Source organism: Strigops habroptila, chromosome Z, assembly GCF_004027225.2.
Source record: "Strigops habroptila isolate Jane chromosome Z, bStrHab1.2.pri, whole genome shotgun sequence".
NCBI lineage: Eukaryota > Metazoa > Chordata > Aves > Psittaciformes > Psittacidae > Strigops > Strigops habroptila.
In genome coordinates this window covers 90,437,798-90,454,946 of record NC_044302.2, presented here as the reverse complement: position 1 = coordinate 90,454,946, position 17,149 = coordinate 90,437,798, and the positions used below count along the sequence as shown (strand labels likewise).

General features: G+C 43.6%; 1 protein-coding gene across 2 annotated transcripts in view; it reads right to left on the bottom strand.

The window, feature by feature from the left end:
- The window catches only part of PDZD2 (PDZ domain containing 2), a 141,385-nt gene that overhangs the window by 42,749 nt on the left and 81,487 nt on the right, over window positions 1–17,149 (bottom strand). Inside the window, exons 3-5 of one of the 2 annotated variants that reach the window (XM_030470174.1) lie at window positions 14,472–14,614; window positions 13,674–13,806; window positions 11,400–11,567 (exon numbers count right to left, since the gene is read on the bottom strand). The exons of the other annotated variant lie outside the window; for it this stretch is intronic. Of the exons in view, the coding sequence (XP_030326034.1) occupies window positions 11,400–11,567; window positions 13,674–13,806; window positions 14,472–14,614 (444 nt within the window). The remainder of the gene's footprint in view (window positions 1–11,399; window positions 11,568–13,673; window positions 13,807–14,471; window positions 14,615–17,149) is intronic. 2 annotated transcript variants of the gene reach the window in all.

The window sequence follows — 17,149 nt, the reverse complement described above, 5'->3', positions numbered from 1 at the left end:
GAGATTCCAGAAAAATTCAAGAAATCAGATCCAAAAACCCAAGAGACCCAAACCATTAGGGATTAGCCCACAGTCAAAGCATCACAAATTCTCTCTATGACATAGGGATACCTAGAAGACAGCAGAAGTGTTTGGAAGTAAGCCCAGACTTCATGGATCACACAAAGTTATGTTGTAATTTACCATACAAGTGAAAATACTCTTTAATGAGAGTATCGAGAGTGTACAATGAAAATGCCTCCCTTGTAGAAAGGTAGACATCATTTGCGCAAACACACAAAAATCACACAGCTGGTGGTTTTAAACGCGTGCAAAAAAATCAGTATTCAAGGCAGTGTTAACTCTGTGGTGGAGAAATATGTGAAGCATCAGGTTGAAGAAAAACAAGAGGCATGCCTCACCAAAGAAGCCAGTTTTGTCAGCATGCTGTTTATCTATCCCCTAACAGACAGGGATGGGTTCAACCTAACCTTTTCTGGAGCAAGGCACAAGCCAGGTCAGGTCCAGACCTGTAGAACTGTTTCGTTTCTGTGGCACATATGGACATGGGCAGTTACACCTGACGAAACCACATAATCGCCAGTCCAAAGCTGAACTGCTTCCTCCAGCTCAGAGCATAGGGGGGTAAAGTGAAATAGTTTGCAGCAGTGTACAGAGAGAAGCTGAAATCAGCACTGCCACAGACAATTAGCGCCGAGAGCCTGGGCTCAGGAGTGACCCATTTGGTAAATCTTGTGTTTCTACTATACAGGGTTTGGAGCTTTTATTGTTTTTATTTATTTTGAATGTGCAATAGAAGCAAAGTACAGATGCATCCTGCAATTACATACATTTCCATCTATTGGGGTGAGAAGAAAACCAGGAGACAATCGCCACCTGCATTAAAGCTGTGCACTCTCTTCCTCTCCCTCACCTCTGTGCAATCATGGAGGCTGTGAGCCTACAGACAGCAAACTCCCAAACCCCATGTGTGATCTGCAGAAGGGTATATGTGTGCGCAAACACCAATGCCAAAGAAAGCCTCAAGGCGTTCTTCGTAGCTTCCTGAAATTACATTTTATACGACTTGACTTCAGACTACAATAAGAAGTAAAAACATCTAAATCACCTATGTCTGTGTTTCTTATTTTAGCAAAAATACTTTTCTGACACCAATTATAAACACGTAGGGGAAGACACTAGTATTTGCAATGAAGTAGATTTTCTTTAAGTTGTTGAGCTTGTCTAATAAGCCACCAAAAGTTTTATCGTGTTCAGAAAACACTTAGAAATCCATAAAGCTTGCAAAAACTCCCAAAAGTCATGCATCTGTAATCTTTGGCTCTCTCATAACTTAGACACGAAGAAAAACCCAGCTCCACCTTACCCTTCTGGCCACACGTGAATGTATCGCTTTACTGTCTCGAGGCGGCTGCCCAGATTTAACCATGCCATTTTAATTTTCCTCACTTTCAAGGAAATGGAGCTTATTATTTCAGTTCTGTACACCTCTTATTAAACTAAGCCAATAAATCCTGTCCAACGCCACCCTGGCGTTAAGGACAAGGGGAGCTTTAACACACACAGTAGTTTGGAGGGAGATCTAAAAATAGAGCCCATTTTGCCAGTTCATTAAGTAGCTCCAGGATCAAGTGATGGTGACATCTCAATTGATTTCAAAGGAAACAGCACTATCATGAACACGCAGTCCTGGCACCGCACCAGAATGAACTATTGCCCTTGGAGTCCTTGCTTGGGCAAAGCTCCAGCGTGACCAGGCCCCTAATTAGGCAAGATGAGGAGCAGGATTACGAGAGTCTGCATTGTTTAACCGCAAACAGCTTGGCAATCGTCACCCATCTATAAAATCAAGGCAGCACGCAGGGGATGATACAATTTAATAAGCAAACTGCTTCACTGCTGCTGTTGCGGAGCTTCTAAGCTGCTGCCTTTGCCATCAGCAAGCCCATTTGACTCCCCATGGTGCAACCTTCCGGCTTTCTTGGCAGAGGAGCACTAGCAGCATACAGACAAGTTTAACCTGATAGGGAGTTAAACAGTGAGAATCAGACTGAGCTGTCTGTCACATGCCAAATTCAGCCCTTCCTGCACTGGCAAAGCAAGTCCACCAGCAAGTCCATTGTCCTTCTTTAAAACAGCAGTGTGAAAGTGGAACAGCCACATCCCTACACAAAGCAACCCTCCACAAGCTCAGTGGGATAATTCCTCATCTTCTTTGGTCCCAGCACATCCAGGACAGTTGTTCCTGAAGCAGCACAACCCCAAACATATTTAATCATGGAACACGCCCAACGCCACTGTCTCTAGGGCAACCAGTGGGATGAACCCAATGAATGCCCAAGAGTAGCCAGTACCAGACCCCTCAGAGAAAGGTGCAAAATGCCTGATGCAAACCTGGCTTCACCTGGTCCCTGCACAAAGTCTTTCCTCCTTGTGCCTTGAGACTAGCTGATGCCTTAAAGGCTTTAACCTTTCCAAAAGTTTTGAAGATTTTCTTCCAAGGTCTACTATAATTCTAGTTATTCTAGGTCTACTAAATTTCTAGTTACAGCTATTTGTGCAATTGCTCGATGGAGCACAGCGTGCTTTAAGCCTTAAATGCATCTGGACACAGGCCCTTTTACCTTGCACAGAAAGTAAAATACCTTCTCTTTTAATTAGTTCTTTTTGAATTTGATTGAATCCATCTCTCAAATAAATTACAAACTACAGCACTACAATTTACGAGAATTAACACTGCAAATGATACAGAGCCCATGGATTTTATAATCTTGGCCAGCACGGAGTCTTCTGTGGCTTACTGCTCTGTTTTAGGGCATGCACAAAGATGCCTAAATGCTGGAAAGAGTCAGACAAGCCAGGCTGCACAGCATCAGTGGCTACACCACCTAGGGGCACCCTTCTGAAACACAGCACCTCCCAGTGCCAAGAGAACCCACTTGTCGTGGGGCTAACGACAAGTCCAAATTAAACCCAGATTTAATTGGTTTTGGTGCAAGGTACAGGACACCCCTTTTCCAAAGGCCATTGCATTGCTGCTCCCCTCTGTCATGGTACAAACACAGAGATCCAAATGGGGGAGAAGATGAGGAATATTATCTCCATGGACAGCACTAACTCAGTGCCTTAACTGGCATCTTAGAAAAAACCTGGTGCAGCAGCTCTGCACGTTGGCCAGGGCAGGCTCCACCAGCAAGGCTTGAGGACGGCTCAGATTTGGGCTTATTTAGCACCACAGTTGAAACAAAGCACCAGCCACCTTCCCCAGCAGCTCGCCTGGGAATTACCCATGTTGGTACCACAGGGTGCAGACCGTGCTTCCTCCTGGCCAGGCAAATGGGATGGGAACCTGAGGCCTCCATTACCTAATTATAAAGAAAGTGTTGGAAAACTCCCAGTTCATGTGCAGCAAGAGATCAGGAAATCTGATAAACAGTCAAGAACTGGAGCTGCCCTATTTTTTGAATATGTGGAAATGCCAAATAAACAAAACAAAAGCCTTTAAAGTGGTCTCTAAGAATGTATGGTCTGTCACTCTACCAAATGCCTGCATTCAAAAGCCACCCTAAGCCTTCACTGTAATGCAGTAGTTGCTGGAAAGAGCATTACTGTCAGCTCCAGAAGGTACAAAACCCCAGTGGTTATGTTTATTGCTTTTTACCAAGTTTATAGAGCAGTCACACACAAACCTGCACATGAAACATAACCTAGCACTCACCAGCACAAAGCTAGCAGCAATAGCTACCCATGCACCCTTGGCAAACAGACTGGAAAAGCACTATGGCAGAGCTGAGTTTCTCTCATCCTCCAAAATGCTCTCATTTTGTATATATACTTATATATACAAAATAAATAGAATGGTCTATTTATTTTTTATCAGACACTCCAAAACCTTCTCCAATGTGTTTGATACGAGGAGCCCCAGTGTGCTGACCATGGCCCAGAGGATGCTGGCAGGTTCTTGATGTAGCAGGATCCCAGCTGGGCTGGCTCCTAAGACTCACTGGTGCAATGTTATATTTATGGTCAGGGCTGCAGTTAAGGAAAGAACACTTCCTTTTCAGGTTTCCAAATAGTCGCTAAAATTTATAATAATATTTCAAAGAGACAAAACTTTAAAAATATCCTTTTAAATAGGAAGAAATGCAGGAAATGGCTAATGCAGCTAAGCTCTCCAAGAAACAGATACCACAGACAACACACGCCTTGGAACAGCAAGATGTTCCCAGCTAAACAGTTATCAATCTTTTTGGACCAGATAATCGTACTATATTGGAGAAGAAGAGTTTTCATTAGAAACAGATTAGCTAAAGGAAATCAAATGCATACATTTCTGAAATGGTGCACAAGCAGATCACTGCTGTTTTATTTTTTTGTGGTTTATCCTTTTTTCCCCCCAAGTATCAACACGTTTGCATGCAGTTTAGTCAGTGCCCACGAGATGTCTCCATGTGCTGCAGACAGGTACCAGAAAATGGGTCCTGGTAAACAGAGGAGACAAACATGGAACTCAAGTTGTGTGAAAGCTGTCCAGCTCCTCCGTTATTTTCTTTAATAAACACTGAATTCATGGCTTAGCACAAATCCAGAGCTTATGTATCATGCCAAGCAAGACAGCCAATAGATTGCTTCTGCTTTTTTTCTTTTTTTTTTTTAAATGACAATCTTTTCACTCATGGTCAGGGACAAACCACGCAATAAACAGTCCTCAAAATAAAAACCTCTCCTGAGAACAAAGCAAGACCTTCCTAATACCCATGTCAATCCACAGCTGCAGAAAGCATCCTCATGATGCAGCTGGTGGAGAGCTTTGGATTTCAGCTCTGAAAACACATTTTATATCATCCTAAGTACACGAGAATATGCAATATGTAAGCATTAAGTGTTTTTCATACCTGAATCAAGGATCTGAAGCTTCATATATTATACAATCCGCATTTATTCAAGAACAGTACATCTCAAATGACTTTTAACGAAGCCCAACCAAGACTGGACTGTATACATGCTCAAGAATATGCAGATAAACACACTGCAGATGTGACGATAATGACATTCACGCTAACTCTCAAATCCTACAGCCTTTATCATCCTTCTGTTAATCATCCTTATGTGAACCGCATGGCTGTGACAGCATCTCTCTTGTTCCAGTGCCATGAGGGGGTTATTTTTAGCTTGTTCATCTCCTTCAAAACTGGGCAGCTATCCAAACAGCCAAAGGAGAGACAGTCTGTACTGTATCTGTTGCTTTATGGGAAAAGCCCTCATTCACAAAAACAAAGACCATGCAGAACCTGTACTGTAGATAAATGTGGTTTTATTACCCTGCTGATTCGACTTTCAAACATATCACATAGGAAGAACAAAAATTGTAACTCTGGACATTGTCTACACTGATACTTACGGTCATCTCAAAAAGGTTATCTTCCACCAGCCCAAGCAACAGGAGATACTTCACAGTTTGCAGGCTGCATCTCATCTACAGGGAGCCCTTTAGACTACTGGCCTCTGGATGAAACAGTCTGCCTTTAACACAGCGGCAGTAGCAAGTGGCCCAGAAGGGCTGGGAGCCAGGCGCACGGAAAGATGCGACTGCTGTTGTATTACTCCCTCCTGACCTGAAGAACGCATTCACATTAATGTCTCCTTGACAGGTCAATTTTAGAATGTGTGAAAACCAGTAATTCGATGACACTGCCTCCCTGGGGGCCTTTCACCACTCTTCTTCCTCCCCGAACTCATGTGATGTGTGCCCACACCTTCCCCAAGCTCTTGCCATCACTGCTCCACCACCATCAGTCCATCACTGAACAAACCCCTGGCAATAAGACAAACTGCAACTATTTATTTTCATGTGATATGGCTTCTGGAAACAAGACAAGAAGAACAGCCACACTGGGCAAACAAGATTTGGTCCCCAAATATTTTGTCATTTTCTCTTCCCCAAATTCCTAACTACTTGCGCACTAAAAGCTTATCCTTGGAGTCACTGTAGGACCCAGTATGTCTGCTCAGCTACAGCATGAGTGAAGAGCACTGCATGGGCACAGACTCACAGATATGCTGGACAAGAATTTATCTCAGAAACGGACAGTGACTGCCAGACAAATACAGCATTTACAGATGAGCAGCAGCTCCAAGCCGTGCTAAGGTACCGGTGGACCCTGCCCATGCCTGCCCCTTACAAGGGCGATGTGGCACCAGGCAAGATCTGCAAACACTGTTAGCCCTCACCATGAAGAGAAAAGGAATTATTAAACCCTCCTCCAGGATCAGGGCTGGCCACAGCCAAACTCATACCGGCTCTTCATCTTCTCCCCACCACCACCAAGTAAAGCATTTCATTGCAAGGCAGATTTCTGCCAGCAAAAGCTCTTTCTTGCCTTTTTTCCAGCCTTTTGGTGCTGTCTGAGGAGCAACCAACCTCTTTCAAGACTGTAGTGCCCTAATGGGAATGAACACTCAACTCCTCCAAGTAATGAGGGCCCCTCCCCGTGCTCTGCACACATTTAATTGTTGAGTTATGCTTCCTGTTCCTTCTCAATGCTAATGCTTTCTCTGAAATTCTCTCCCAGTGCTTCCAGAAGAACTTTTGACCCCAAGACTGTTTTTAAACTTATGGCATTGTTATCCTCTTCCTTATTATGCTTGCATGGCTACAGGTAATTACACATGGACCCCTTGGTAAGACAGAAAGGTTCATGACAGAAAATACCTAAGCAGTCCTATAGCTCAGATAAAAAATAAAAATGGAGAGGGAGGGGCGTTATACAAATGCATCTCTTCATATTCACAGAACAGGTTTATTTATCCATTTTCAGCTACATGTCTTGCAAAAAAACACAAGTGGGTTTTGGCAGGGATAAGGAAATCCCACTCATGCAAGAAACCTTTAACTGGAGACATCCTGTTTCTACTACTTGCATTAGAATCAAGACCTTGCTGGGTCACGGCTGTCTCTGCATGCAGCAGAGCCCACAGCTTCACAGCTTGATGTGAAGGTACACATCAAACACTCCAGGTCAACGCAACATGATTAAACATGAGCAAAAGGGGCTTGCCACTCCACAGCAGAGGGTCATACAGCAGGGGATGCTGCCAGAGGCTGTGTCTGCATGGTGAGCTGGAGCATGGGGAAGCAAATCGCCTCTCTTCCCAGCTTCCCCCCAACAGGTAGGGATAAGTATGACCTCCTTCCCCAAATAAGAAATTTCTCTCTTGTACAGTTCCATTCTGTGTGGCTCAGACTTAGCTTGGGTGCTGCCTCCAGCGTCAGGAGTGGCAGATACCCAGGGGAGAGCACAAGATTAAGTAAAGTACAGAGGAACATTTCACAGCCTTCCCTCCCTGCCTCCAGCAGCTACAGATCTAAACCTCCTGACGCAGACACCCTCTTCTTGTATTTAGTAGCTTTTTGCAATTTCAAGCCACTAATATGAAGCTGGTCACTGAAGTTGAACTTAAAAAATACTCAGATCATCATATATTGAACAACAGAGCACTACCAGAAACAAAGGCAAAACACTTTTGAAGCAATTAAGAATGGCACATGCCTCTGTCTGGGGACCCAAAATGCCCTAAATTCATCAGACACTTGGCAAATTCTTGGCAGACCTGCTTTCTCTTTAGAGTTCATTTCCCAGGATGCTCCGCAAGCCAGCAATAAAGTGACAGATTCAATTTCAGGCAACAGAAATACTAGGAAAAGTGAATTAGAATTAAAAATAAATTAAAGGCAAATACTATCATATCATCCTATTTCACTCAGACATAAATAATGACATTTTAAAATACCAACGTCAACAGCTCAAGGCAAAATACAGACTGCGGGGTGTGGGGAGGAAGGGTTTAAAATCCCCTAAGTGCCTCAGGAGAATTTAGCATAACACGACTCTGTGGCCTGGTATTTCATATCTGAAGTTAAGACACATTTTGGCTAAACTAGCTCTAAAAGAAATGCACTTCAATGATATTAATGGAATCCTTTTTCTGCCTGGCAGCACAAGTTTTATTGAAGTTAGAACTTTAAGGGATGTTTCCTGTTAAACAGGACTTTACATAAGGACACTGTGTAACAACAGAGCTCCAATTACACTGTATTATGAAACTTTTATTAAGGGAACAACAACAAGTGGACTTTTCAAGTAAGACTTAAAAGTGATTATTTCTCTTAAATTAGTTTTCAAGTGTCACTAAACTCTTCTGTGTCCTGGGGAAGCTGCCCAGCTCAGATTATATTTCCCTGCCTGGAAACACTGGAATAGAACTTCAGAGTTTTAAAGAACTTGCTCATAGAGAAAACTTTAGCCCCTGCAAATGAGATTGCAGCGTAAGCCAGGTTGGAAGGAACCCTTTGGGGTCCCTGGTCGAGTCCCTATCTCAAAGCAGAGACAACTTAGATTAGGTTCCTCAGGGCCTGATCCAGAGGAGTTCTACATAACTACAAGGATGAAAATTTGCACGTATACCTCAATTCCAAGTGATTATTTTTTTCTGCCTTGTTCAGCCTTTAAGCAATGAGGTACTAAGGCATCAACAGCAAGTCAAATTATGGTTCTGAATACTCAGTACTGCATTATATTCATAGCGAAGTTAATAGCAACCCTAAGAGCTCCTGCAAATTTTGTACTATCAGAAGATAGTATTAGTATAGAATTAGATAAGCACTGTGCTGGTCAGAAAAGGGACAGTGAAACCTCAGCTAATAATAAATCACTCTGAGTTACTTCTTGTTACCTAAGCACCCAGAACCTGACAGCATCCCTTTGAGTCTCTACAAAGCCCTACACAGTAAACAAGAAAATTAATTAACCTCTCGACAGAGGTGAGAAACTGGTGGTGAGGAAGGTAGCTCCTCATCAGAGCTGGGTTGAGAATCGGTTTCAAATCTAAGAGGTCTGATGCTCAAATTGAGACCACAGTCCCAGTTACCTGGTATAGACCTTGAGTACCACCCACCCACCTACACTAAACCAATTAACTGATTAAAAATGGCCCGTATTAGTTCCTGCTTTAATCATCAGTCACATTGTCATCCTTATCTACACTATAAATATAATGGAATATATAAGAAAGATGTATCATCAAGAGAGTGGGAACAGCAAAGAACAGTAATTACCAAATCAATTTTGAAATAATCTGTATGACTACATATACATGTGTGTAAAATAAAATCAGGTGATATACCATGTTCACCCTGACCTTGAAATCAGCTTCTAAGCTTTGCTATGAAAAATCCTTCCTATCTTGTCAGGTGGAAAAAGAAGACATGTGTGAATTTTATCTTTTCCATACATTTACCTTCCTACGTCCTGCCTGGTGGCATGCAGGATTTGCTCAGCCCAGATCAGCTCAGGCTGCTGTGATGTGATAAGGATACATCAGGCTGTGGGTAGAGTCGAGGGTTCTACACTGTACAGACTGCCCACCATAGGCTGCAGAGAGCCCTGTTTGCACCCCAAAGTCTGAGACAGCAATTACAAGGGGAATGTAAAGGCATCCTGTGCTTTGGCTTAGAAGACAAAGGATTTCATGTGCAGCTCAAGCCAAAAAAAAAGGAAAAAAGATGATGTTCTGAGAGTCACTAATAACCAATTAGATCCCTCTGAATTACATCCCCACCAACAAAAAAGAATTAATAGAAACAAAGAAGAAAAATCTTGCTGCTATTCTTCTAATATGTTTATTGCACCCAGACTTCTGTAATTTCCCCTCCATCCCCTAGTGATACATTATGAAAGCACAGAGCTACTGCCGTTAGGGGTTAGAGTGCCAGATAGGCAGGCAACTCAAACTGACTCAGAACTGGGCTACCACCACTGCCAACTGCAGTGGCACTGGGACAGACATGAGGTCAGGCTGCAAACTCACGTCCGTGCTCTGGGGAGGCTCCTGCAGCTGGGTCTTCACGGTGGCAAGCACCTTAGCTACCTCAAGCTTGCCCTAGCATTATGTCAATCTGGAAAAGAAACACCCAATAACAAAGCCAGTGCTGAAAACCAGGCAGAGCCTTTCTGGAAAGTCAGGAGCAAACCATGCAACAAATAACTCCTAGCATGTGCCGAAAGAGTCACTGAAATGCCAGGAGCTGCATCCTGAAGCCGCACATAATTTAAATTTTGACAAACTGATTTTTATGTTTAAGCATTGCTGAGCCACAGCCTTATGAAAAATTACCAGAATTTGAAACATGATATATATAGGAATTTAAAGTATTTTGATAGCCAAAAGAATGCCCACTCAAGTTAGCACACAAACACTACACCATCATCAGCATGCAAAGCATCCCCGATTTATTTGTTTTTCCCTTCTTTCACCCCAAAAGGCACTCTGGCACACAGAAGAGAAGACAGTGCAGAAATATCAAACTTGTCACAGTAAAGAATTGTGTGAGCGTGAAGGCTGTTATAAGCATAGACTCAAAGGAAGTGAGAGATAACATGCAGGTATGAATTGAGAACCAGCATCAGTTAGACTATAGTGTGAGACTTGTCCTGGGAAGCCATATTTTTGCCCAGAAATGGGGAAGTATAAGAGTACAAAATCAAAACAAGTCACCAAACCAGTATCACATCAGAGCCATCCAAACGTTTGAGAGATTTATTATAATTGCTGCAGAAAAGAGGGACAAAAAAGACAAGGACAGAAAATAAAAAAGAATTTAACAGCTTCAAGTGAATCCACCTGCTTTCCCTTGCTAGAAAACCAGCCTGCAAGCTCTTCAGAGTAGCAAACATAGTTTTATTCTTTGTCTGTACAATACAACAGAGGCCCAGAACACCAATGAAGTTTCAGAGCTGCTACATTACAAATAAATAACAATGATCCACTTAATCTCTGCTTAATGCAGCCCTGAAGGGAATGCAAGTGAGATTATCAACTGGCAGCATTTATTCAGCAGAACTTCAGCTGCAGTTCGCAGCCAGAAATTCATCTCTCTCCCCTAAAAGTGTCTGTTGGCTTCAACAGAGCAAATAAAAACTTGAAGACTTGGATCATAAACTGTTAAAGAAGTTCAGTTACAAAAGGAGGGGAAAGCAGAGTGTGTTACTACGTAAGCACTGTGAGAGACTTTGCATTAGATCCAACAAAAGCAGTGGAAGTGGTGGAAAACAATCCAGGAGCAGAGTAAAAACAAAACCATGATTGCCACAAAGCTTGGAGGACACGAGAGCTCCTGCTCCCTGTGCTGGTGCTTTGCTGCAACGCAGTAGCAGAGATGGCAGATGCTGTGGTAGATGGCATCCAAGTTTCAGCTTGTCACCCACATCCCGTGAAGAGAAGGGCTGGGTGGGATTGCCCTGTCTCGAGGACCTGCTTTGTGTCAGGCTGTAGAAGAACGTGACAGATGCAAAAGGGCATCAAGGGAGACAGTAAAAACGTCACACCAAAGCCACACTTACAGCGACCGGTTTTTCAGGAGACACATTCACTCCTTTCACATCATCTTCCTCTGGCTCTTCGTTTTCCTTATTGTCAGTACAAGAGACAGAGTCTTGGACTGAGCAAGTGCTAAGCAAGTCTGGTAAACTGGTAGATGGGTACTTCAGAAAATCCCCTTCAGCAGATTCCTACCCAAGAGACAACAAAATATGTTACATCATGTGCAGAAAACCACAAAACCATGGTGAAACTGCTCCATTTCATCTGCCCAGAAGACCTCCCTCATAATCCTCCCCTCATTACATGTGCTCAAACTTTATTGGTCCAGTTATAAAAAGCACACCCAGTTCCAAAGTGCACATATAGTAAATAGAGGCCAATACACACCTAAAACATTTAGATTTCATACATGAGAATTTAAAATATATGCTTCTCCAGCAGCCTGCTCCTCCCCACTCTGGGTTTATTAAATGTCACTGTGAGCAGACTCGGAGTTTACAGACCTCATTACTCATTTCATTACATCCCAAATCACACTCTGCACTCCTGCTCCCTTCCTGTGGATGTTCCCTCTGCATGTTTATCTATCTACATGCATAAGAATAATAGACAGACAACCCTACTTAGGAGAACAAAATGAAAATTGACTCAACCGATCTTCTACCAACTCAAGTTCTAATACTTCAGGATCTCTTTCCAGTCTTTGGCACCTTTTCCAGGAGGCAAACACGTGCATCGACTGACGGCCAGACAGACTCTCATTTTATTGCTTTCAGCACAAATCCTGCGTTCAGGAGTGCTCGCCAGGCCGAACTGCAAGGCTGCTTTCCCATACCAACAAATAATGCCCAGAGGGAGCTGCTGCGGAACACTTCACCTATTTACACCTTTTCTGAGACTGCCTGAAACATGGCAGAGGCTGGATTCCCCACTGCTTGCCTTTCCAAGTCCTCCTCCCAGGGACAGGAACACTGCCCAAGTGCACAGAGCACAGGCCAAACAGATTCACAGCCTGATCAGGAATGTGAAGTTTTATGCTGTTCGCTTATTCACGATAATTATTTTGATGCAATCATGACATGAACAAGCAAATAACTTTAAGGAGAAATTTATGCAGTCTACTGCCTTGCGTTTTGGCAGAGAGTCCAACTGTCTAAAGGAAATAGAAAATGTACCTACTTCAGGTCAAAGCGTGCTGTTTCCAGCATAAACACCAGTGGGGTTAATACCAGGCTGTGAGCCTAGGAAGGTCTTCAATGAACGTCGCTGTCTAACTGAAACGTTAAGAGAATTTATAGGCTCTTCACTTTGAATATGGTGAGATAGAGCCTCTTCTCCAAAAATATGTGCATAAAGCATGCTGGGTAGCCAAAATCCAGGTATTAAACCTGCAGAAACCTGCATCAGGTTGGCTGGGGCAATGTAAAGATGAACCCAAGAAAAAATTAAAAGCACTGACACAGTGGCTTGCTGAAACTTCATCCTCCACCTGGAAATGCAGGTTTATGAACGGTCCCTTTGCCCCAAGATGCTCCTGCTACCACCCCAAAGGCCCTGAAGGTCCACACCTGCAGGCAGGTCCTTCTTTGAGACCTTGGGCACTTTTGGGAGCTGGTTGGCCAACCATCAAACACCTACACCAACGCAAGCAAGGCTACAGCAGGCTGTGGTCCAGGGAAGGGAGAAAACAGGGGTGGGCAGGATTTTCTTAAACAAAGGAAAAATACTGTGTAATATCCTCTCAACCTCTCCTGCGACGAAAGCAGAACAAAGAGCTCAACTGATAAATGAGTTCCACTCTCACTTCCCTGAAATTTCACACTCCTTTATCTTCAAGAGCTCCACTCCAAGCTATTACCAAGGACAAAATAAGGAACTCGAGCCAAGAGATCATCACTGAGAGATGTCGGGCGCACACATAGGACAAGAGTTGAGAGCTATGAAGGCGACGCAGGCAGGAAGCAGGAGAGGCTGAGAACAGCCTGCTTTATTTAGCATATATTTTAAGAAAATGGCTTTGGCCAAAACTTAAGTAATGTCTGCATGAATAAATACAGACTCATTTGCACACTGAATGACAGTGACAATACAAGCAAATCATCAAATTGATCTATACCCTGCTGATACGCCACAGATTTATGGCAGCTACCGATACATTTCCCATAGCTGTGTGTTAAATTTAGGGGAGCAAGTGTGTACATGTGATTCCCCATCAAAAATATACCCTTTCCATGCAGCACTTCACAAACCCTTATGGCTGTACATTCAGGAGACCACCAAAGAGAGGACCGTACCTTGCTAGCAACCACCAGCTGCACCAGGCCAGCAGCCGAGCGAAGGAGAGCCACAGCATCCTGGTGGGATAGCCCAACCAGTGATTGCCCATTGATCATGAGGAGCTCGTCGCCTGCTGTCAGCCTGCCATCCCTGCAAAACAAAGCAGGAACATGGAGCTGCAGGGCAGTCCTTCCCCAGGGACAGGCTACAGTGGCATGCAGTGGGACACAGAGGCATGGACAAAGTGATCTGGCTGATGCTAAGCTTGCATCAATCAGTACAGTGGGTTTTGCCCAAAAAAAGTGGCTCAAAAAGGTGCCCCCAGGAAATTATTGTTATAAGAAGAGCCACTTCACCGTCTTTGCAAGGCTGAGACCCCTCAAATCTTCTCTGTGCCCCATCAGAGAGAGTCAGGGAGAAGTGAACCCTGAAGTCTCCACCCCATCAGGGAATAGGGTCAGGGCTGGCAGTGAGCAGCCGAGGTTGCACAACCCATGCTCATCCACTGCCAGTCCCATGGGAAAAGCCCATCTTCCAAAAAGGGACTTGGTGAAAAAGCCCCACAAGCCATGAGGCTTCTTGATTTATGCTCCATCACTGAGTAAGTATTTGATCGGTCTATAATTTGCACTAAACATGCTGGAAGAAGTTTCAGTGACCAATTACAAAAATAAGTTTTTAAGCTAAAAATGCCATATTCTCACCCTCACACAATGGGAGGGCAAAGCCCCATGTATGTCTCATGAGTCTGGCTAACAGCGATAGCCACGGATGTCCCATCGCACCCACTCCCACATCCACCACCATTGCCTCACCTGTGTGCAGAGCCACCTTCCTCCACATGGGTGACGATGATGCTGTGAGGCGACCGCTTCGACCCTCTGCCTCCCGTTATCTGGATTCCCAGCCCATCCGTCCCCTTCAGGATGTGCATCTTCCATATGCGGCAACCTTCTCGCTGAGAGAAAACGTGCAGAGAGTCCTTGAATTTGGATTTGGACACTGAGAGAAGGCTGGGAGGGTACAGGAGGAAGCTATTTAGCAGCTTGCTGCCCATCACCACACATCTGTATAGCTCAACCTGTACGGGTGGTTTTGCTGTGCTTTGCTGTGTTAGCTGTGGTCCAAGCGAAGGAGGCAGAAAGGAAAAGGCAGCACAGAGAAGGGTCAGTGTGTAGAGGTTTCCTTGCACAGCTGTTTGCAGCTTTTCTGAGCCACGCAGAGGTCCTGCTTTCAATGCTCCGTTCCTTTCTGAAGCAACCTGCAGTCTCAAACCCCTTTGCCAAACCCCAAGGATGAGCTGTGCAGGGTTGCAGAGGAGCAAGACGTTGTTCAAGGGGGACCTTGAACGCCCAATAGTGCCGCTGCTATTGCGGTAGGGACCAGACTGGCACCACACAGCAGCATTTCCTCCTCCAGAGGAGTTTGCAGGATTCGAGATACAAGAAAGAAAATGCCAGCTTCAAATTACCAGCTGCCAATCAAATATTTCTTATGGGGCAACTGTTGTACAGACTGTACATAATAGATTTACCCACCGCAGAGAATAACTTTTCAGTTTAAGCAAGGTAATAAGCCATGTTTACAACACCTTTATTGATTTTTTTAAATTATTAGAAGCATTTATCCAAAAAGAGCTTTACATACTCCAGAGCAATACGAAATGCAAACCGAAAGCTAGTTCCCATGAGTGCTACCAGCAGGACAGGGCACAAGGAAACACAAGTGTTGCAGGTAATCAGTAGAGCAAAGAAGAAAAGAGAAAACCAAGCAAGCAAGATATATAAGAAAATTGCCAGGACTCTCTCAGAGAAGGGAATAACCAGGATAACAGAATTATGAGAAACCCTAGGAAGTTTTCAAGCTTGCAAGACAGCAAAATGCGCAATTTGGAGGCAATTTTTAGGCCATGTGTTGTAGCCACCGGGTACCAGGTCAGCTATTTCCAACTAGGTCTGTTATGCACACAAGTAACGTTCTCGCAGTACGCAAACAGCTAAGTAGCAAAGATGATTAAAATTTCATGCCAAACTGTGAAGAGCATGTACAATTGCTGCCTGTTTCTGAGAAGTGGAACTGCTAAATATATCGGCAAAGCCAAGGGTTGTGGCAGCAACCTGCGGATTTTACATTTATCAGAGCCTTTATTAAGTGAAGAAAATAGGCTTTTGTTTTTACCTGATCACTGGGACCCTATGCTGAAACTTTTAACTGCAATGCAAGATGCAGTTTTTCAGATACAGGAACAAAGGGGTCAGTATCTACACTGATATCTTAAGAACAAGGTGAAAAATAATAATGTTACACAGCCCCTAGACCACAGGTAGGAGAAACAGGGAAAAATAAACCAGGTGTCTTAAGACATAACCCAAAAGATTGAGGCTGAAAACATATACACCTGCGAGTAATCTGTTAACTTCAAAGTCATGCATGTGGGCAATATCCCAACATGTTTAGCTAGGATCCTCAGTGCATCCATAAAGGCCCTGTCTCCTGCTGAATAACAGGACATGTCAGGACAGAGAATACTTTGAGATAAATTAGAGTGATACATGAGACGTCGTGTTAAATGGAGGGGCAAGAGTCAACTATGTTTATCTACTCAAAAACCAAAACCGAGCTACAGCATGAAAATACTCCTGAGAGGTTTTATTGCTATAAAGTACCTTGCACCCATAATAAAAACAGTGTAACAGAGAAACACAATCTCTGTGCCTCCCCCAGCCTACCCAGGCTGTAATGATGACTATCTATTCTCCCCACAAGATGCCACTCCAAGTGTCCCATTGTTGAATCCAGTTTGGAAGCAGACCCTCCAATAAAGTTTAACAATGCGGTCATAAAATTGTGTTTAATGATTTGCAAAAGCTTTCTGGAATGCAAGTTATGCAAAGGCCCATGATGTGCAGTGCCTAGTTTGCATTCCTCAGCACTCCCCACTATCCTATATCTTATTAAAAAAACAAAAAATAAAAAAAATTCCAAAATTTATTCTTAACTGACCCACTCTCAAATATTTGTTTACATAGCAAAGCACTTAATAGCAGCACATGGCAAGACTGCTGCTCTTGATGCAAACACCATCTTATCCCCTTGAACTCCCACTGGAATCAAAAGCACTTGCAAAGTAAAGCATTACTTCGTCTGAATGTGGATGGCAGAATGCAGACACAATAAAGACAAGAAAACCATCTGGCACACACCCAAACATGTATTTCTTTTCACGTATTTTCAAACAACATGATCACCATCTCCTGTGCAAGAAAAGGCTGTCCCTTGAGTCCCCACCAGTCAGCTGCATGCATTTCACTGGGATAAACAATTCGGCGTTGACTGGAAATCAGATCCCTTCACTAGTCTTTCCCTCTACTTCATAAAACATTCATAGCTTTACATTTAACCATGTCCTACAAAGCAAAGGCCCCCCACCAATACACATGTACCTCTGAGTTGCATCACTGCAAGATTTTGAAAGCTAAGTATTAAAAAGTAG